Source organism: Oryzias latipes (genome assembly GCF_053564925.1).
Source record: "Oryzias latipes strain Hd-rR chromosome 1 unlocalized genomic scaffold, Olatipes_Hd-rR_3.1 chr1_Y".
Taxonomy (NCBI): domain Eukaryota; kingdom Metazoa; phylum Chordata; class Actinopteri; order Beloniformes; family Adrianichthyidae; genus Oryzias; species Oryzias latipes.
The window spans coordinates 6,457,265-6,479,192 of record NW_027616335.1 but is presented as its reverse complement, the minus strand read 5'-3'; the positions used below and the strand labels follow the sequence as shown (position 1 = coordinate 6,479,192).

The window sequence follows — 21,928 nt, the reverse complement described above, 5'->3', positions numbered from 1 at the left end:
TTCTGTTGTTGTCTTGTTTGGTTTTACTTTCGGATTGATTGCTTGAAATAAACCATTTCCAAGTTCAAACCTGATTAACGAGTTTTCTTGAACGCATCTTGTCGCTACTCTGACGTCAGAGGGGTTGACGGAAGTGATGTTGTTAATCCGTTTAGGTGATGATGCACAAAAATGTCTCGGGCTTCTGCAGAACCGACGCAACGATGAACAGGTAGAAGTCCAGCGGGATTTTGGCGAATCTCTGAGTCCGCAGAGAGATGGACCCGACCGGGAAGAGCGACGGGGACTGGCCGGGGCTGCTGAACGAGGTGAGAAGACCTGAAAGCTGCTGCTAATAACGCACCTGACGTTCATTATCTGCCTGATCATGTGATGTTTCATTTATCTTAGAAAATAAACGTCTCACATTTATATATGACAAGGCCGATAAATATAAGATAAAAACCTGCAATTAAACCATTGATGACGCAGATTTTGTAAATCTGTACCAGGAAGCAAATAAATATTTTCTTTATGTGAACAAAAAGCCACGCATATTTCCCGCACTGCGTGTTACGTGTCCATGTATTACAGTCTTTGGTTGCTCGTGTGTTATTTATTTCCCTTTTAGACTCAATATTTTGTCTGCTGGAATTATAGTAACTAAAATGCGGTTTTCAAAATGCCTTTTTTCTGTAGCCCCTCCTTCGTTTCTCAGGTGGTTGTCCTGCTAGAAGATCCGGCCACGTCTTATCCTCAATGCTCCATTAGGTTTTTGCCCAAAATCTCCCCATATATGACCATTCATTCTGTCATCAGCTGTCCTGTCCCTTTTTATAGAAAAGCAGCCCCAAACCATGATGGTTCCACCCCCATGCTTCACAGTAGGCACGTTTTTGGGATGCAACCATTGACCAGCAAAATCTAGTCAATTCGGTCACAATTTTTCCGTGATACAGACGGTGCTCTTTGGAGCCAGACGACAACAGTAATAGTGATTGGACCGAGTCGGTCTGAGTCAACGTTTCTATGGCAACTACTGTCGCCATTCAGGAGTGAGCTTTTGGAAGGGCTGAAAGCAGTTTGAAAAATAGAGGTGGGGGGAAGTGGGGATCGCATGCTTTTCATGGGGCATCTGATTGGCCAAGTTATAACTTGAATAACTTGCAATAAATAAATAAATCTGACCGCGGTACATTCTCCTAATCCTCCCCTGGATCAGCCAGATGGTCTCTGGTCTTCAGACAGGCCTGGACATGGATTCAGCGGGTTGTGGTTGGTTTCCTCAGTGTTCCAAAGATCATTTGTACCCCATGCACGAGATCTTTCATGGAGAACCAAGTGGAGGGAGATTGCCAGGGATCTTGTATTTTTTTGCATGTTCATGCTCCAACAGTTGATCTCTTCTCATCAAGCTGCTTTCTAGTTTTGTAGATTGGTTCATTCCAGTCCCTGATGTCATTCGACAGCTCTTTGGTCTTGGTGGAGAGGTTGCAGTCAGACTATTTTTAAGGGTGTGAACAGTTGTATTTTATGCAGATAACCAGTTCAAACAGGTGACAATAATACAGGAAATGAGTCGAGGCTAGAAGAACTTGTTGAAAGAGTAAGAGATCTGTGAGGGACAGAATTCTTGTCTGTTTGTAGGGGATAAATACTTGTTTCTGCAACATATTACAGTAAAAAAATGTAATTTTAAAGATTTTTTTTTTTTTACGTTCTCTCACACTCTTACAATTAAAATGTTTCTATGACAATCATTACAGACCTCTGTGGGTTTTTTAAGGCTAAAACACAATTGCTGCCAAATACTTTTTGCTCTACTGTGTGTATAAATAAATAAATATATTTCTTCTTCTCTTATCTGGAGTTTTAATTAAATTTCTTACATTAATGAAACATTTGACTTTTTTTTAGAATTATTGGCAGAGGGAATTATAAATGTCTCATCCAAAAAGTTAAAAATTGATTTTTTTCCCCCCCCCCAACTAATTTGCAAAAGGGTTAATTTTTTTATTTAACCCTTTTGCAAATTAGTTGGAAAGAAAATCAATTTTTTACATAGAAGCAAATTGCAGCCCAAAAGCAAAACAGAGTCGTTGAGATATGTATACACATTTAGATCTAATTCAAAATGTAAAATGTATAAGGCAGAAAAAACGAGCAGTTTCCAAAATGAGGAAAGAATCAACTACACAGAAGTCTAGTAGTTCTTAGACAAACAAGATGAATTCCCCTGAATATTTAGGTCAGTATTTAACAGTGCTTGGTTGTCAGATTGTCAGTTTGCAAACACAGCAATACTAATCCATCATTTGCACATCTTGTGTCCAGTTCATAGTTTGCAAGCAAAAGCTGGAGAGTAAGAAGGAAGCTCTGTTGATTCTGTCCAAAGAGCTGGACACCTGTCAGCAGGAGAGGGATCAGTACAAGCTGATGGCCAACCAGCTGCGGGAACGGCACCAGGCACTCAAGAAGAAGTACAGAGAACTCATTGTGAGCTCAGGTTTTACTAAAGAGCCAAAAGAAGAGCAAAAAAACATCCCAACGATCACTGATTGTGTAATGAAGTCTTAAAAATGTCTTTTTGTTTGACCAACAGGATGGAGATCTGTCTCTTCCCCCCGAGAAAAGGAATCAAGTAAGTCCTCAGACTGTTTGACCTTGTTGACCTTGCCTGTCTTTAGGAGGAACAACTAAAGCATTTCTAGAAGATGAGACGATGCAGATGACAGTTGGAGGTGGAGGACCTGTTTGTTTGTGTTTTTTGTTTGCAACAAAACACAGTAAAGCTGAGATTATTTTCTGTTCAGTTTGTAATTTTAGGTCAAGAAGAAGGGAATTAATGAAGCCACAGATGATTTTTAAAGCCAATTTGTCATTTTCTGCCCAGGTAAACCTAGCTCAGCTGTTGAGAGACTCCAGAGAAAAGAGTGGGCAGCTTTCTGAGGAGGTGAAGGAGCTCAAGCAGCGACTGGCAGAAGCTCTGGGGGACAATAAGGTAAAATGTCAAACTGTCCAGCACAATCACTGGAAATCTGCTTTGTTAATGTCATCACACCCCTGTGAGGGAACCAACGGAAGACAGAACAAAGCAGTGGAGGCTTCTGATTGTGTTACTGTCTGGCCCTGCAGCTTCTGAGAATGACCATCACCAAACAGAGGCTGGGGGACGAGGAGATCGGCACTCGCCACTTTCCTGCACACGAAAGAGAAGGTCTGGTTAAACAGCTGGAACGAGCCAGAGAGGAGGTGAGGAGCGGCATCTTCATCTCAGCGATTAGGTTGACATTCTCCAAATGTGGTGGGAAATGTTTTCCTTTCAATTTTTGGTGAGATGAGATGAGCAGACCTGGCAATGCCACCCATCTAAACTGAGTTTGGTTTGATTCAAGCAGGTTAGAAGTCAACGTTATAGTAAAAAAGGAGAAGAGTAGTTAGAAGTGAAGTTACCACAACATAAACGGAAATTAGAGTAAATACTCAAAAACTGCTATTAGAAATCAGATTAAAATGGTTGAATTGATACATATTCAGCCTAAGTGAATGCAGAACTGTTTTGAGCTGGAGAACAATTATCCTCCAAAATGTTCTTTACCTGCACATGGATTTATCCCTGTAGTTAATCTGAACACACAAATGTTCCTTTCTACCAAAACTACCACATTCACTGCTGGCATGGATGATTTACCTGCATGACTGCTGCAGTTACATCACCAGAACCCCGTTAGTGTGACTCTTAGATTATAAGTGTTGTCTATTATTAATCACATTACAGCAAAATATGTAACTGAAAACACGTGCGACATAGTAGGTCTCCTTTAGGCCCAACATGTTTTTTTAACCCTGCATAAAGTTACTCTAAACTCTGTAAACACACACTGAGGTCATGAAAAATCGATATCGCTCAAAGGTCAGACGAAGCAAATGGTTGGTTTTTATCACGAAAACAAAACTTTTATGATTACAGAAACACCCGATGATTGTTAAATCCTCAGATTTGATGTAGAAGTTGAAGTAAAAAAACTGTTTAGGTAGAGATCTCTCAAACTTTCTAATGGCCTTTAGAACAAAATGTGCCTGTGGTAAAAGAGTCCTTGAGTTTCTGTCCTGAATCTTTGAGCGGGAAGACTTCAATATATCATGTGCTGGCAGTGTAAAAGGTGCTGCTTGTTTTCTGCAGAATGAGGTTCTGGAGCACAGCGTGAAGTCGCTCACAGATGAGCTGCAGGACGTTCGAGCCGAGCGGGACGTGTTTCAGCAGAAAGCTCACCGGCTCAACATGGAAATGAACCACATAATGGGAAACAGCGATGTGCGGATCCTGGACATAGATGCACTCTGCATGGAGAACAGGTTTGCTTTTTGATTAGAACATTTGAACATGAGTTCAAATACGATGAAATGCTGTTTGAACAGTTTCGAATCTATGAATTTATTATTCTTATTATTTTCACTGTCTTTAAATATCTGATTTTAAAGTCGATTGTTTGTTAAAAACGTGATTAAAATCTGTTCCAGATATTTGCACGAGAGGATTAATCAGTTTCAAGAAGAGGTCAACCTGCTCAAAGCAAACCTAACGAAGTACAAGGTACTTAAACTTTTGTTTGTTTTTCTACTTTTTGAATAAAACACTATGTTAAAATACTGATACTTGTTTCCAGAGCGCATTGGAGAGCAGGAAGATTTCAAAAATCAATGGCAGGCCAAACAGCAGTGCTTTAACTGGAGTGCTTTCAGCTAAACAGGGTCAGGAGGAGACTGACTTTTTTTTAATCATTATGTGATTGATAGTTTTAGATGGCAGTGATTTCTAACAGTTATGATGTGAATGCAGTGAAGGAACTGTTACTGTCTGAGGAAAACGGCTGCAGCTTGCCGGTGACTCCTCAGTCCATCTCCGACCTAAAGTCTCTGGCCACAGCTCTCCTGGAAACGATACACGAGAAGAACATGGTGATCCAGCACCAGCGCCAGATAAACAAGTAACCATCCTTCGCTGACTTTACTTACTCATCCTGGTTCAAGTTCATTTCAATAATTCCCTGGCATCTGCTTCTTTTTTGTCATCAGGGTTCTTGGAAACCGAGTTGCAGAGTTGGAGATGAAACTGAAAACAATAGAAATTTCTGGGCTTTGGAGACTTCCAGGTGGAAATCAGTCTTTTAAGCTTTTAAAATGTTCAGCATTTACATTATACTAATCTGGGGTTTGTGTGCTTTTCTGGCTTTTCTCAATGCTACCCGGAGGCCTGTCTTATAATGTGTCTTTAGGAGTATGTGAAAGTATGTTTCTCCCAAAATGGTGTCATTTATCTAATGAAACTAAGGTTTTCCTGTTTGTTTTCACTCTTCTGTAGCTCTATTTTGTTTAAATCATGTTTTGTGATTATAGGAGGAAGAGATGGCTCCTCCGTGAACTCTGGGAGAGTTGAATCATGTGTTTCTCCTGGACATAAAGGTAAAAACCTCTACAAGTTTGCAAGCTGTGAATTTCTGATGTATTTGAACACCAGATGGATGCAGACTTTAATGATCCCTATGGAGATTACCAGCCGTCTTTACTATCTTTGCAGGTGATGAAGTTTGTAACGATGAGCCCGCCTCGCAGCACAGCTCTGAAGCTCTGGAGGATGTCTGTGAAACTGAAGCTGAGTCAGCTTTTCAGGCTAGCACACAACCCGTGACCAGGACCGAAGTATCACGCCAGAGAGCTTCGCAGTCGTCACCTGAAGAAGAAGCAACTGCTCCCCCGTGTGACGTGCCACAAGGTGAAGACCGTCATGAAAATGACCCATCGCGAGAAAAAACTGATTTGATGGTTTCAGCAACAAAAACAGAACGTCAAAGTGATTCGAGCGGGAGCGAGTCCCATCTACCACCAGATACCAGACCACTGTCAGAGGACTCGGAACCAGTGGGAGTGGGGCATGCAGATCCCACAGGAGCAGAGGAAACTGTGGAGTCTTTAATAACAAACGAAAACATTTCTGTTGTTTCTGAAGAGCAGGAGGACATCAGTTAGAACAGATGTTCATTCTAGTTGATCAGGTGGCACAAAAGTCTTCCAGGAGCTGGTTTTCTGTCTTATATTGTGAAACACAACACTACAAATACTTTTGAAAATAGTTTAAAAGTTATTTCTGCTCTATCATGCAGTGTCAGCTAAAACTTAATTTGTTGTACAACACATTGTGTGATAATTCAACTCTTCATTTCATAACCATTTGTATGCTGAGCCTACAGTAGCCGCGTTTACATGGGCAAAAGTAATCGGAATGAACGCCTGATCGGAAAGAAAATGCGTCATGTAAACGCGCCGTTCGGAATACTCTGCCCCGGTCAGACTCATTCGGATCAGAATTTCTTTCCGATCGAGATAGGTGGGTTATACCGATCGTTTATCCGATCGTGGAGCATGTAAACGGTCATTCCGATCGTGTGTCACTGCTGCTCTGGTTTACGTCACGCATAGACGGTGTTTCGCTGAGAGAAAGCTTTGGAGCGCATACGGGACCGACCAGCTCTGCGGACGCCCCGTGAAAAGCGCCGCTCCGCTCTCGCCCCGCTGGCTCTCCCCTCTCTTACACCCCTCACGGGGGAGATTAGGAGGAGGAGCGCTCACTCGGTCCACTGGCACCCGAGTGAGCAGAGCAGCTGGATTAATAATTTTGTGTCGGGGGGGGGGCTTTTTTACGTGTGCGTTTTGTTGTTTTGTTATGTGTGGGAGAATTCAGACTGCGAGCCGTCCCGCCGCTCTGGGTTAGCGGCTGCAGGACTCAGGAGGAGCTGTGTTCGAAGAGAGCTCAGGCCGCTAGCTCACAGAGTGGCTTTGGGGCGGTCTGTGTGAACTTTCAGAGCAGAAATAAATGTCGCTCAGTCCTTAGAAAGCTGCAGATTGCTGCGTTTCTCGCACGGTCCTGGATTTTGTGTCCATCCATCAGGCTAATGATGTTAGCCCGTGTTAGTCTGTCCTAAGCTTTCGTCCAGCTTAATTCTTCCACAAAAAAGCACTGACCACACAGATTAAATATAACGATGAGCAAACAGGCAATTCATAATATTCATGACATTAATAAAAGCACGTTTGGAAGATCGTCTCGTATGTTACCGAGCTGCTGCATAAATGTCTGTGGCAGCGGTTTGTTTACAACGGGACCTATATCCGCATCCGGGTGATTTTTACACTACTGCGCATGCCCAAATGATTCATTCCGAACGAGAGTATGAGCCATGGGAACGTTTGTTCTAATCGGAAAAAGGTTTTCTGTGCCCATGTGCACGGGTGAATTTTAACCCGACCATTGATCCGATCAAGATATTCTGCCCATGTGACCGCGGCTAGTGTCTCAGCCCAAATAGTGAGATGTGGAAGAAATGCTACTTTTCAGTATTCAGTCAAGTTCAGATATTTATATTATTACTCTTTTCTGGAAACTATATTTGCTCAGCTTTAAAATGTACTTTGTCTGCAACTGATTCTATTGTGATAAACTGAGGTACATTTATTTGGTGTAAATATAAAAAGGTACTATTGCTGTCAACTATTTAAAGAGTGTTGCGACATTTTTATTTCTGAGAAATAAAAGACTATTTAGACTTTGTTTCTTTATTTTCACAAGCGACTAATACAAATTGAACAATGAGGTCTAGATTGGTGTTGCTGCTTTATTGGCAGTCCAGTTATACAGAAAACATGCAAAAGCACATCACAGCTTTTCCAATGAGACACCACTCTCGACCTTTAGCACACATTGATCCTCTCTAGACCAAGGTCAGTTCTCAGGTTGATCACATCAGGGAATGAACCCAAAGGTCATTTTAGAGCAGACCAATACCTCTCCTGTCTAGACTAGTTTCTCCTCAGCTGCTTTGCAGTTTCTGCTGCTCTTCCCATAAATCGGAAGAAGACATTCCAATAACACAGCAGGCAAGCCTTCTTCCTGCATTCCCATGCAGCAGACTCCCTACATCTCCACCTTGGCCTAAATCGTCGATCGTTTCGTGAACCACCACAGCTCTTCCAAGCACAGACAGCCCACCAAACAGCGTTGCTTCAGATTCTATCTGCTCACTGATTCTCCCCTCGTGGGCCACAAAGTTACCAAAGTCTCCCGGATGATTAGGGTGATCCACCCCATATGGGTTGTAATGTCCACCAGTGGAAATGCATCCTTGGCTCAGATCCCCATACTGGTGGATGTGAATGGCTCTGGACTGTGGCGACTCATCTTCAGGAAAGCCAGCGAGCTGCAGAAGGACTTGGAGTTTTCCCTGTCCGTGATCTTGCTTAAACAATGCTTGGCCGTACACTTTAGGCAGGTCATCTGGAAGGGAAGTGCTGGGGCTCACTTTGCAGGCGGCATACAGAGTGCCATTGTACTGTGAGAACTCTGGTGGGAGCAAATGATCGGTGTGCGTTGAGAAGCATTGTTGACTGCATGCCAGCCAGACCAGGAAAGCCATTTCCAAGACTCTTACTGACCTGAAACGAATCGAAATAGCAAAAACATTTGATTTAAAAACAGTCTACCAGGCATGAGTTAAAAAATATGCATTTATTCCTTAAATTTCAATGCAGAATATATGTTTTAAACATTCCTGCAGCCTTTTTAATAATGCGACACCTGCGAAAGTAAAACAGATTTGACCAAGTACTTCAATAAAAATTAAACACATAGATCCAAAGCTATGAGCATAAATCCCAGAAACTAACAAAAAAAAATCGAGGCCATTTGATAAATTTTGAAAAATTGTTTTTGTAAAATTATATATAAAACCTGGCATTATTTTAAAAAAGTTCTAAGAAAGTGATAAGAAAAAGTAAAACAAGGATCTAGTAATTGAAACAAAACAGTTCAAATGGATGTGCAGGCGCTCATCTATCTGGTAAAATAATATGCAACATTTTCTTACCTGTGCAAACTCATGGTCCCTGTAAATTGGTCGAAGGAGAGAAAAAAAATATTAATTTGCTGTTTACAGGTCGTAAAGTCCGTGTCCTCGGAATGATCGAGCAGTAAAAGTTTGCTAAATGTCCCTCAGGTTCCACTTCGTGCGTGTGAGTGGGCGTCACCGACAGGGCACTGGTGTAAAGCCAGCCCTCTCTCGTCGGACGGCTGTCAAGTGAGCCCTCTCTTAAAAACAGTGTGCCGCTTTCTTCTGTACATTACGGTAACAGCAAGGACTTTTTTTAAAGTAAAAGCATAGTGTATGAACTGTCATTACATTCAAATGTGCATACAAACACGCATCTATCTATCTATCTATCTATCTATCTATCTATCTATCTATCTATCTATCTATCTATCTATCTATCTATCTATCTATCTATCTATCTATCTATCTATCTATCTATCTATCTATCTATCTATCTATCTATCTATCTATCTATCTATCTATCTATCTATCTATCTATCTATCTATCTATCTATCTATCTATCTATCTATCTATCTATCTATCTATCTATCTATCTATCTATCTATCTATCTAGATATATGAGGATATGTCTGATGTGTAATTTCAAAATAAGACGCAATTACAATCATGAATTGAGGAGAACTTACATTAATATTGACGTTTGTGTAAAGAAAACTGCTAGTTTTCAGAGAGTCATTTGACTTCTCACTGATAGTGTCCCACCTGGTGATGTCACATAAAAAGTTTCAGACAGATCAGATATGCAATTTCAAAATAAAACCTAGTTGAAATCGGCTATAAATGTGTTTTTGCCACATGTTCACATATGTCTAGAAAAAAAAACCTGCTAGTTTGCCTCTCTGTAATACCAATTGTAAGCGCAATCAGTATTTGACAAAAAAAATAACATAATTTTTTTTTAATCTTCACATTTACTGGCGTGGCCACTGACCAGGGAGTGGCCTGTTTTTGTAATGACCGAACACAGCTCAATACATAAACTATTAAATTCATTAATCAATTACTAGATGAAGGAAAGAATGAACAAATAAACAAAAACTAATTTTAAGGAAAGAATGAATGAATGAACGAACAAATAAATAAATAAACAAGCAAACACAGTTGTTTTCCATTATCCTCCTAAAACTTTATTTCACATTTGGACAAGTTAGACAACCAATCAACAATCAAAATCAGCTAAATAGATACAGTAAAAATGAAAAAGAGAAGAAAAGAAAAACCATGAACACTTAAAAGAAATTTAAAGTTAATCTTTGAGCTGACAGGGAGCCAGTGCAAAGATTTTAAAATGTGTGCAATGTGCACCCTCTTCCTGGTTTTAGGTAAAAGGAGTGAAGTGTAGCAGAGTTCTGGACTAGCTGCACGTAATTAAAAAGGGTTTTCTTTACATAAAAGCATGAATTAGTAATTCCTCAGATGATGGAAGGCAGTTTTAGTTACCTGATTCAGGTGTTGGTCAAAGCTAAGATCTGCGCCTTGAATCACACAGAGGTTCCTTACTGTATCACAAACAGTCATACAGTTGGTTGACAGATAGCTTCAGAACCAACAACCAAGACTTCTGTTTTGTCCTGGTTGAGCTGCAAAAAGTTCTCTCCCATCCACATTTTAATTTTTGAAATACAGTTTAAAAGGTTGTTCATGGGTCCAGTGTCATCAGGAGACACAGCTACATGCAATTGAGTTTCATCAGCATAGCTATGAAAGTAAAGCCTTGTCTCCTGATGATGTCACAAAGCAAAAACACATGAATAGATTAAAAAGTGAGTGACCCAGGATGGAACCTTGAGGGACCCCACATGTCAGTTTGTACCTTCTAGAAGAAAAATTATTTGAATCAACAATAAAATCTCTATATGTGAGGTAGGATTTAAACCAATTAAAAGCTCTCCCTGTAATTCCAATCATGTCGTGAAGTCTGTTTAAAAGGATAGAGCGCTCAGCTGTGTCAAAGGCTGCACTCAGGTCCAGTAAAGACTAAAATAGATACTTTGTTATGTCAGCATTGGACCTGAGATCATTTAAGACCCTGATAAGGGCTATCTCTGTTGAGTGTTAAGGTCTAAAACCATACTGAAACGTTTCTATCATGTCATTTTCTTAAATAAATCGTTCAGTTAAGTAAAATCAAGTTGTTCTAACATTTTACTTAAAAGTGACAGATTGGATAGCGGCTGGTAACTGTTTAGATTGAAGTCATCTAAACCACTCTTCTTCAGAATGGGTCTTACCATAGCAGTCTTTTGGGATGCAGGGAAGACTCTGGTCTGAAGAGAGCAGCATAGAATTTTTTATTAACTTTGGATGTGAAGACTGATTTAAAAAGTCAGGTGGGGATGGGATCAAGAGAACAAGTTTTGGTTTTCATTTGGGACATCACTTATCACTTGTCGGAGCTCTGCAGCATCAATCAAGACAAAACGATCAAGCGTTTCCTCACTGATAGGAGGACGTGCGGTGGAAAGACCAACAGGGAGTCGTTGATCCCACCCCATAAGATAGATGATCTGATGTCATCTATCTTAGTGGTAAAGTGGACTGCAAACTCCTCGCAGGTCTTACTGAGAGGTGGAGGGTGGGACCAAAGTTGAATTTAATACAAATAACAAATTTGAATCTGCAATAGGGCAAAGAGAAAAAATGAGAAAAAGAGTTTAGGACTGGTTGTAGAACATAAAGTGAAAAATGTGGGGAGAAAAAAAGAAAGGTTCCACATTGGCCAGCAAATTCCAACTATAAAAAAGTTAATTTTTCAGTCAATAGAACAAAGAATAGGTAAATTACCTGCAGGTGGTCTAAGCATGCATTATAGATTATCATATTTAAGGTAAAATCTTTAAAGAGGCATACAAATGGCTGACAAATTAGATAGGGGTGGATGATTTTGAGCAATGGGAAACAATTCAAGTAATCATCATGGCAGAATTTATGGAAAAAGTCGATAATAAGAACGTTCGACACCAAGTTGATACCAAGAAACATGAATTTATTTATTTTAAGAGAGAATAATTAGAAGGTAAAAAACATGAGGAAGGTTGGAAAAGTGAATCTATGGAGGACAGAGGGGGAAGAGAAGGAAAGAAAATTCCTATCAACCCTCCAGCAGGTGGCGGTAGTGAGCCGTTTCTTTCTATCACGACCGCCAGAAGAAGACCTGAAGGTGGCAGTAATGAGCTGTGGCTAGCAAAATTTTACAGAAGACGAAATCAGGAAAACGACTTGGTTACGCGTTTAGCTTTTTGTTTTTGTCAATTGACAACTGATAGAGTGTGTTCATCTTAGAAGATGTCTAAAAGACATCGCTTGGACTTGGGCGATGATTACTCTTCCAATAAGAAGAGGTCTGACGGGTATGTGAAGCTGTATGGTGGCGTATCCGCTATATGCTAGCAACGAGCTAAACTTTAGCTGGCGCTAGTTTAGTTTGCTAACAGCCTACTGGGACAATGTTGAGACAATTCCGCCCCAGTAGTTACCAACATAACAGTAGAGGAACCAAAATTCCTCAATAGAATTGGAATGTCATTATCTTGCGTAGTTATAATGGTTAGTTATGCTAACAACAGCGTAGCCGGGCAGCTAGCTAGTGATGGCCTTCACTAGTAAACGAAGCATCGACGCTGTCTGTTTCATTCATCATACACGTGTGTGGCTAATGTTAAAATTAGCCAGTAGCTAGTTGTCGTCTCGTACTGGTTTGAGCGGTGTATGTCGAATAGAAAACCTCTGCTGATAGTTTTTGTGCACCAGTGACCAGGCTTCTTTATGTTGGTTGACTTAGTGCAATTTATTTAAGCTTGAATTCAAAGTATAACTATACAGCTGTCGCTTAATTTGCACAATATTATTACACGAGTATTTTTGTTGTTGCATTCTGCATTAGAATGTGCAGATATTATTATTTGACAATCGGTTTGCAACTACTATACTATCTACCTATTAAAAACTATTGCCACATTTTAATTACTACTATTACTAAAGAAGTTGTGTGTGTGTGTGTATATATATGTATGTGTTGTAGTAGTCAGGGGTGGTGCAAGAGGTGAAACGTCTTCCAACTTTAAAACCAAGTCCAGATGACATCCCCTAAAACTACTACAATGGAACCAACCTGGATGAATGAGAGTCTTCATATATATATATATATATATATATATATATATATATATATATATATATATATATATATATATATATATATATATAGCAACCAAGAAACCGGGCATCATAATTACAGCATCATCTTGAAAGGACTCATTGTGAAGTTCATCTTAACCCCTTTGGGAGAAATTCTACATTTAGACAAAAAGCAGTAAAAATGCATCATGTAAACGCGCAGTTTGTAATACTCTGCCCGATCATACTCATTCAGATCATTACTTTGGTTGCGATCGAGATAGGTTGACTATGCCGATTTATGGTCCGATGGTGGTGCTGGACTCGTAGCTTCGTGTTTGCAGGCAGGGGAGGGTGCTTTGTTATGGTGTGCGCTAGGCCTGCACAATATACCGCAAATTTATCGTTATCGCGAAATCAAGCTGTGCAATATGCATACCGCAAAAGACGGCAAAAATCGCAATAAATGATTACCTTAAATGTGCTAAAACAAACTCATGGCAGCTTGAAATATTGAATAAATGAAATAAATCCCTTTATGCATTTAACCAATCAGAAGGACCTGTTTACGTTGTTGATCAATCAGATGAGCCCTTTTATGTTTGATGTTTGCCTCCTACGTCGACAAGGGTCATTTGGAGTATAATTTTTAAACTGTTGCAGTGAAATGGAAAAAATGTTTTTGTTTTTTTTGCTATTTGTTTATATACCGCAATTTATATCGTTATCGCAATATTAATTACCAATATCGCATATCGCGAGTTTTCCTCATATCGTGCAGCCCTAGTGTTCGCTCTGAAGGAGGTTTCGGACCGCAGTCCATCCATCCGGCCGCTCCGCGTGATTGAGCTGCTGGACTCAGGAGAACCCTGGTTCCTGGGAGGACTGTCTCCTAGCAGAGGAGCAGCTTTAAGATGCGTGTTAGCTAACGGAGGCTGCTTTTGAACGGAGAAATGCTGCCCAGTCGTGAGAAACTGTGTAAACAATCATGACTTTATGTTTCCAATCGTATCCAAACAAAATAAGGCTGATGTTGTTCCCACATATTTATGTTCAGTCGAGATGCAGATTTCCCGCGTGGATTTTTTTTAACTGTGTCCTCTGCTAAATGTTGTTTTTTGCTCGTATTAACTTAACCCTAACCCTTCTTCCAGCTTCAGCCAAGAAAAAAAAAAGTTGAGCGAACAAACATTTAATATAATCATAACAATAATAAAAGCACGTTTAGAAGATCGTCTCGCTCTATGCTGCAGGTTTCTTTGTGTACAACAGAACTCAATATTTCTTCTTCTACGGTCGTTTCCGGTGTTTTAGAGAGTTCTGCTTTTGTCCAAATGATTTTTTCTGATCGAAAGTGTGGCGTAGGTTTGTTATAATTGGATAAGTTTTTTTGGACCCATGTACACAGTTCGATTCTAATCGGATCAAAGATATTTAAGCATAGAAATGTTTCTGTTTTTTTAATTGCTCTCAGTAAACAAAAGGTGTCCCACTTAAGATTCACTTAACCCTTTTTTAACTGTATTTTGTAAGGGGATGCTGTTATTCTTTTTACTGTTTATTTTTGCTTTGATTCAAATTCAAGGGGCAGCTTGGTCATAAAAATAAATATTAATATAACTTTTAAATTATTTATATAAATCCACAGGAGGGATCGAGATCGGGACAGGGATCGTGAGGACCGCTCCAGGGATAGGGACCGGGACAGAGACAGGGATAGAGACTCCAAGCCTTCTGCTGCAGTCTCCAACAGCACAGCACCTGTGGCCAGCTTACCCACTCTTAAGCAGATGCCAATGCATCAGCAGATCAACCCTTTCACCAACCTGCCACACACACCGCGTTTCTATGAGATCTTAAAGAAGAGGTTACAGCTTCCTGTGTGGGAGTATAAGGAGAGCTTCACCAACATCATCACACGTCAGCAAAGCTTTGTCCTTGTAGGAGAGACAGGCTCTGGGAAAACCACACAGGTAATATTTACGAAAATTTTCAGTTTTCAAACTGGATTTGCAGAACTTGCTTTGTTAATATATATATATTTTTTGTTTATGAAATTCTAACATCAACATTCATGTCAAACTCTAGATCCCACAGTGGTGTGTGGACATGGTTAGAGGTTTGCCTGGTCCCAAGCGAGCTGTAGCCTGTACTCAGCCAAGGCGAGTGGCTGCCATGAGCGTCGCTCAAAGGGTGGCAGATGAAATGGATGTCATGCTTGGACAAGAAGTCGGCTATTCCATCAGATTTGAGGATTGCAGCTCTGCTAAAACAATCCTAAAGTAAGTATTGCTTATTGAATCAAACACTGCAGTATTTTCAACAAACAAAAGAAGTTAACGAATGCCTGCGGCTGTTTTAGGTACATGACAGACGGTATGTTACTGAGAGAAGCTATGAACGACCCTCTGCTGGAGCGATACGGTGTGATCATTCTGGACGAGGCCCACGAGCGAACTCTAGCTACAGATATCCTGATGGGAGTGTTGAAAGAAGTGGTCCGTCAAAGATCTGACCTGAAGGTATTCTTCTTTCAAGCTTTTCTTGTATCAAATAATTTCTGTTCTGTTCAGTCTTCACTTCCTTTTTCGAAAATGTCAAACACAAAATTGCATGCTAATGTGTGTAATTACTACAAATCGCTAAGGAAGCACAAGTTGCTTTTCCCAAACTTTGCCAAAAGTGATCGCGTTTCTAAAAAGTGTGCATTTGCACATGGATGGAATTTTTTTATCTGCACAGGTGATTGTCATGAGCGCCACTCTGGATGCTGGGAAGTTCCAAGTATACTTTGACAACTGTCCTCTGCTAACAATTCCTGGACGCACACATCCTGTAGAGATCTTTTATACCCCTGAGCCAGAGCGGGACTACCTTGAGGCGGCGATCCGCACAGTCATTCAGATTCACATGTGCGAGGAAGAGGAAGGCGACTGCCTTTTGTTTCTCACAGGTCAAGAGGTATCTGAATTTCCTTTTTTTTAAAAGTCTGTTACAAACGGCATTACCTTAAAACTACAAATTGAAACCTCATGTTTTGTTCTAGGAAATAGACGAGGCTTGCAAGAGGATCAAACGTGAGGTTGATGACCTGGGTCCTGAAGTCGGGGACATCAAAATCATTCCGCTGTATTCCACGCTGCCTCCTCAGCAGCAGCAAAGGATCTTTGAGCCGCCTCCTCCAAGGAAACCCAACGGTGCCATTGGCAGAAAGGTGCGTTTTAGGTCAATTCTTCCTAATGTTGACATTTCATGTGATCCGACTTGGGTTGAGCCAAAAGTCTGCTGTTTTCTCTGTAGGTCGTAGTGTCAACAAACATCGCTGAGACTTCTTTAACAATTGATGGAGTGGTTTTTGTAATCGATCCTGGATTTGCCAAACAGAAGGTAAACAAGTAAGGAAAAAATTCCCCTATGTTGGCTTCAGTTAAAATAAAAATTGTTCTGATTTGACATTTGTGTTAAGGTGTACAATCCTCGGATCAGAGTGGAGTCTTTGCTGGTCACAGCCATCAGTAAAGCTTCTGCCCAGCAGAGGGCGGGTCGCGCCGGCAGAACACGACCAGGGAAATGCTTCCGTCTCTACACGGAGAAAGCCTACAAAACTGAGATGCAGGCAAGTGACTTTTTCTGCAGAAACCAAAACTATTTTCTCTTTGAATTAAAAAAAACTGTCCCACTGTCTTTCATAGTTCTATAATAAAGCATGAAATAATATACTTTGTATTGGAAGCAGTCTCTGGTTCTGGCTTCACATGAATGAAAACTGTTGGACTATTTAAGAAATCCTTCTAACAAGTACAAATGCATCTTTCGCAAACCCATAGATGCTCAGCAAACTGAAGGACAAACCATTTGTAATAAATAAATGTAGAGAAATGAATCACCTTGCAGTGGTTAAAAGAAAATTCCTGTGAATTGAAAAATGTTTTTAGATCCAAACCTTTTTCAATTTTGTTTGGCTTTAGAGTTCATTTTGATTCATACTTTAGTACATTTAACCAATTCAGTTAGTTTATAAAAAGCAGTTTTTACAGATCTAAGGATACAAACTGGACAAATGTGAAACCTTAAGGAAAAACATATCATTTTAATCCTCTTATACCAGAGTGTTTACATACTTTTGCCTTCCAAAATGTTTATGCAATAAACACAAGTCCAGCAGAAGCGGGGAAAAGCAGTTTTGCACTGATATGTAAAACTTTACAATATTCAACATACATCAACTGATTCAGCATCTCGAGTGTTAAAGGGTCAAACCATCTCTAGAAGCATATTTTGCAAACACGCTTTAACACTTTGCCTTGACAACAACCTTATTTACAAACTGAGCAACAACCTGTATTTTGATAATAAAATTGTCATTAAATAAATTCCCTTTTCCCCAGGATAACACATACCCCGAGATTCTTCGGTCCAATTTGGGTTCCGTGGTGCTGCAGCTGAAAAAGCTGGGCATTGATGACCTTGTTCACTTTGACTTCATGGATCCACCAGGTGAGTCATTTTTCTGAGTTTGGACCGATCCAACTTCCATTTCTCTACCTAAATGCTCCACCTGTCTCCCTCCACCTGCAGCTCCAGAGACCCTCATGAGAGCTCTTGAACTGCTGAACTATCTGGCCGCTCTCAACGATGACGGAGACCTCACCGAGCTGGGCTCCATGATGGCGGAGTTTCCACTGGATCCTCAGCTAGCAAAGATGGTCATTGCGAGCTGCGAGTTTAACTGCTCCAACGAAATTCTTTCCATCACCGCCATGCTGTCAGGTAATGCCCAGGACTGGGCTGACGTCTTCTTGCCTGCTGTAGGCCAAGTCTGATCTGGTTGATAACGTGTCAGTAAAGACGTCTGCAACACGGTTTCTTTTCTGATGAAAAATGATCTTGGCTACTAAATCAGCCAAAAACTGTACATTTAACAGGAGGAGGAAATGAGTGCAGCACTATTTAAAATGACTTTTGGGTTCCTTCTTGATTACTTAAAAAATAAATTTTACATTATGACTAATGTTTAACAACTGTAATGCTTTAAACAGGTTAAAATAATTAATTGCAGAGTTGACTTTTTCAAGCCTTTTATTTTGAAACAAATCTTTTATAAAAATCTTTCCTTAGTTTTTGAGAATAAACACAAACGCTGTCATTTTGGCCAGCTTGTTACCTTTCACTTTAAACATTTACAGAATTTTGTTTCTAGGTGCAGAAATGTTGAGATATTTATTCTCGATTTTGTTATTTTAATTAAGGGTGGACTAAGTTTATATTTTTTTAATCATTTATACATGTGGATAGGGCAGGCACCACTTGGGTTTATGTCACAGTTCCAGTATTAATCTTTACTTACAATAACTATAAGTTTCTATATTGTTAGTTGTTTACAATTGTCTTGTGTACCTTGAGATTAACATTTTCTGTCATAATTGTAGTCTTTATGGAATTCCAAAGTCAGATCCTGAAGTTTTGCAAAGTTCAGTCGTTGCTGGTGTTCCTAACACTGTAGTTGTGTGAAAACTCTTGTTTTACAGATGTGCTTAATGACTCCCCTCTCTCCGCACTAAAATCCATTACTGTTGGAAATGACCATGAGAAAAGACCGCAGCTCCCCCTCTACCCTTTTGATAGTGTGGTCCTGCCCTGTCCCAACGCTGTGTCCAGTGCCCTAGCATCATAGGCTTTGCTCCATTTTTCTGTGAACGTTTGACTCATCCGTATGGGCGGCTTTGTTGGGGCCCATACCAACCTTGTTTAGTCCCACAGTGCTTTGTCCGTCCTACGGAGGCTAAGAAGGCAGCTGACGAATCCAAGATGAGGTTTGCTCACATTGATGGAGACCACTTGACGATGCTCAATGTCTACCATGCCTTCAAACAAAGTAAGTGTCAGAATAGCTTCGGCATGCAGTTGTCTTCTTTTGTTTTTATCTGTTTACCTTACGCTAAGTTCGTAAAATCATCTAACAACTTAATATTGTGTAAACCCTGCCTTGCTCCTACCTGGACCAACCGTGGGCCGGGTGGGTGGCTGCCTGGAGTGCGGAGCGGGTCTCCCTTGGGGGGTCCTGGCTCGTACCTGGGGTCGGGGCGGGGGGATGCCCGGAACTCCTGGGTGGTGGTGGGGTGCTCGTCTGGGGCTGTGGGCGTCCCTCTCCGGTGGGGCCCTGCGTTGGGCTCTTCTGGCGCGGCGGGGGGGCTGCTTTCCTGGCTGGGCTGGGGCGGCGCTCTCTTTCCCTCCGCGCCTCCCTGCTCTCTGGCTCTGGGGGCCTCGCGACGGTCCTGCTGGCCCTGGCCTGGGTGGCGGTCTTGGTCGCCCGGGGGGCGGTTGTTCCCTGCCTTTTCCCGTATGGCGTTGGGGGAATTCCGGCTGCCGCTGCTGCTGCGGCAGGGGTCTGGGTGTGGGGGTGGCTGGGCGCTCCTCCTCCTTCTTTTCACATTCCACCATCCAGTTTAGAAGAACATAAACACTCACTTGAGCACAGGTGTTAGCTCACCTTTGCACTAATAGTTTGCATGATTGAATGACTGAAATATTTCACACTAGTTGGTTTAAAGGCATAGGTATGCGTTCGTGAACACTATCTGTTTTGTGTGCATGTTGACATGTGGACATTTTTGCAGCTAGCAGGTGTGTTTATAACATTTGAGTGTGTGTGAACAGGCCCCGCCCTTTTTGTACTACATTTGAACCGTACCGTAATGATAAACAACCAGTAAACCTGTCTCCTCTATGCTGCTTCATGGTCTTATCCCCCTTCCCCTCCTATTATCACCCTCCTACCCCCCTCTCTCTCTAACATCCCTCCCTCTTCTTCCCTTCTTTCCTTTTCCGTCCGGTCCAACACCAAAGATTTTCAAACATGATTGAAATTAATAAAGTTTGGCCTCAATTACAAAAGGGGTTTATTCAGACATACCTTTGGTTTGTCTGAAGATTAATAACCCCTCTTGTTAAAATAAAATATGTCAAACACAAGAGGCCCTCAGCTCTCATCTGTTTGCCTAGCTGTTGGACAGGACAAGTTTAAAAAAAAAAAAAATATTGTGTAAACCAGGTATGTCTGCTGTCTGGCCTGTCATCAAATTTATTCTGACCTGCAGCCCTTTCAATAAAACGTTATTGAACAAGATGCACCATTACTATGGAAAGATGAGACACAAGTCTAAGAAAGCTATTTCACATTTGGCCAGCAGATGGCAGCAGCGCTGTGCCCAGTCCTACTGAAATTATTTGATTTTTATCTAATTTGCTTTCCAATTATTTCAAGTGACAGGTAGAAATTGATAATCCAGATTCCTTTACTTGATGGCAGTTGTCCAATATTAAGATTTAAGGTAGTATATGTCGATTTTATTCCAAAAAGCTGATATTTTTTGGCACTACACCTGTGCCAAAACACTGGAGACGGAAGTCATGAGACCCCTGAGGGATGTTGCACGTGTGATAGAAGCTCTGTTTCTACCTCAGACAAATGGAGAACAACAGCAACATTATTAGCTAATGGTACCACCATCTATACCTCCATGTTTACAGAAAGCAGACCATTGTGAGGTTTGAAAGGAACAGGATGTCCAAAGTTACGTCATCCTGCACAGATGTTGTTCTCTGAAAGGATCAAGATTGTTGATCAAGATTTGTTGTGATTGCTTTTCCATAGTAGATTTGCATGTATGTGATTACTTTATCCTATTTTCCAATGTCTGTTATGCAATGTTAGTTCAGTCTTTGATATGTTTATATCTTTACTATTCAAATTCTAACTCTGCACAAAATTTGGACACACCTGACATAGACAATAAAACACTAAGGGGTTTGGCTGTACTGAATAAAAAATCCTTTTCTATTCATCAATACTGTGGATTCAACTTTGAGCCAGTCAGCATGTATGGAAAAACACATTTTTCTGAATCTTTTTTTTTTTATTCTTTATTTCTAGACCATGAGTCTAACCAGTGGTGCTATGACAACTTTGTCAACTACCGCTCACTGATGTCTGCTGACAACGTGCGTCAGCAGCTGTCGAGGATTATGGACCGCTTTAACCTGCCCAGGCGGAGCACAGAGTTCACCAGCAGAGATTACTACATCAACATCCGGCGTGCTCTCTGCACTGGCTTCTTCATGCAGGTGAGACGAGCTGACGCTGCTTTCATCCGGCATGTACGTCTGCTGGTGTTACTCCTGGCCTGCAAAGGTTTAGAGCTCTTCTGCTTCTTCTGCAGGTGGCTCATTTGGAACGCACAGGACATTACCTCACAGTCAAAGACAACCAGGTGGTTCAGCTGCACCCGTCCACTGTCCTGGACCACAAGCCAGAGTGGGTGCTCTACAATGAGTTTGTCCTCACGACCAAGAACTACATCCGAACGTGCACAGACATCAAACCAGAGTGGTGAGTGTGCGGGCTTCTAAATTCAAAGTAAAAAAAAAGTGGTTTGGATTCTAACTGTACGTCTTTGTGTCTTTTTTTGCAGGCTGGTGAAGATTGCACCCCAGTACTACGATATGAGCAACTTTCCACAATGTGAAGCTAAGAGGCAACTGGAGCGAATTATTGCCAAATTGGAGAGCAAAGAATATTCTCAGTACTGAACAATAGAACATCCATGTCCTGGAAAACAGCTGCATTCTATAGTTTTAGATTTTTCTGTATCATTGTATCTTGATGTTTAAAGTTGGCTTTTTGATTTTTATAACTGCTTATTTTGCTTATTTCCCCCCTCATCGTTGTCGGTTATGTAGGAGTGATATCAGCAACTATTGTTAATCTTGGCTATGATCATTTTCAAAAAAAATGTCAAATTTAGATGTGGCTGTGTTCATTTTTAGGAGATCTGGAGCCATAACAAAGACCTGTGCTTGCTTTTCTTTAATAAAGGAGCTTTGACCTAAA

The 21,928-nt window shown here is 40.9% G+C and overlaps 3 protein-coding genes across 4 annotated transcripts; 2 read left to right on the top strand and 1 right to left on the bottom strand.

The window, feature by feature from the left end:
• The first annotated feature begins 111 nt into the window (after positions 1 to 111).
• Positions 112 to 7,580, top strand: LOC144990233 (coiled-coil domain-containing protein 149-like). Of its 2 annotated transcripts, XM_078943271.1 has the most exons (13): positions 121 to 308; positions 2,314 to 2,475; positions 2,582 to 2,620; positions 2,873 to 2,980; positions 3,115 to 3,231; positions 4,163 to 4,335; positions 4,501 to 4,573; positions 4,647 to 4,731; positions 4,820 to 4,967; positions 5,056 to 5,132; positions 5,232 to 5,267; positions 5,377 to 5,442; positions 5,558 to 7,580. In XM_078943271.1, exons 1-13 carry the CDS (start codon positions 258 to 260, stop codon positions 6,004 to 6,006), a joined length of 1,584 nt encoding a protein of 527 aa, XP_078799397.1. In that variant the 5' UTR covers positions 121 to 257; the 3' UTR covers positions 6,007 to 7,580. The 2 variants fall into 2 exon arrangements, with proteins under 2 accessions (XP_078799398.1, XP_078799397.1); XM_078943272.1 differs by lacking the exon at positions 5,232 to 5,267 and having other exon boundaries at positions 112 to 308.
• On the bottom strand, positions 7,575 to 9,055 carry LOC144990234 (extracellular superoxide dismutase [Cu-Zn]-like). The gene is made up of 2 exons (XM_078943273.1): positions 8,898 to 9,055; positions 7,575 to 8,466 (listed from the first exon to the last, which is right to left on the bottom strand). Exons 1-2 carry the CDS (start codon positions 8,909 to 8,911, stop codon positions 7,845 to 7,847), a joined length of 636 nt encoding a protein of 211 aa, XP_078799399.1. The 5' UTR covers positions 8,912 to 9,055; the 3' UTR covers positions 7,575 to 7,844.
• A 3,015-nt stretch (positions 9,056 to 12,070) lies between these two features.
• Positions 12,071 to 21,928, top strand: LOC105357480 (ATP-dependent RNA helicase DHX15). The gene is made up of 14 exons (XM_023960752.2): positions 12,071 to 12,272; positions 14,687 to 15,011; positions 15,127 to 15,320; positions 15,401 to 15,560; positions 15,781 to 15,999; positions 16,085 to 16,252; positions 16,339 to 16,425; positions 16,505 to 16,654; positions 17,427 to 17,535; positions 17,617 to 17,808; positions 18,791 to 18,913; positions 20,972 to 21,162; positions 21,258 to 21,427; positions 21,510 to 21,928. Exons 1-14 carry the CDS (start codon positions 12,208 to 12,210, stop codon positions 21,625 to 21,627), a joined length of 2,271 nt encoding a protein of 756 aa, XP_023816520.1. The 5' UTR covers positions 12,071 to 12,207; the 3' UTR covers positions 21,628 to 21,928.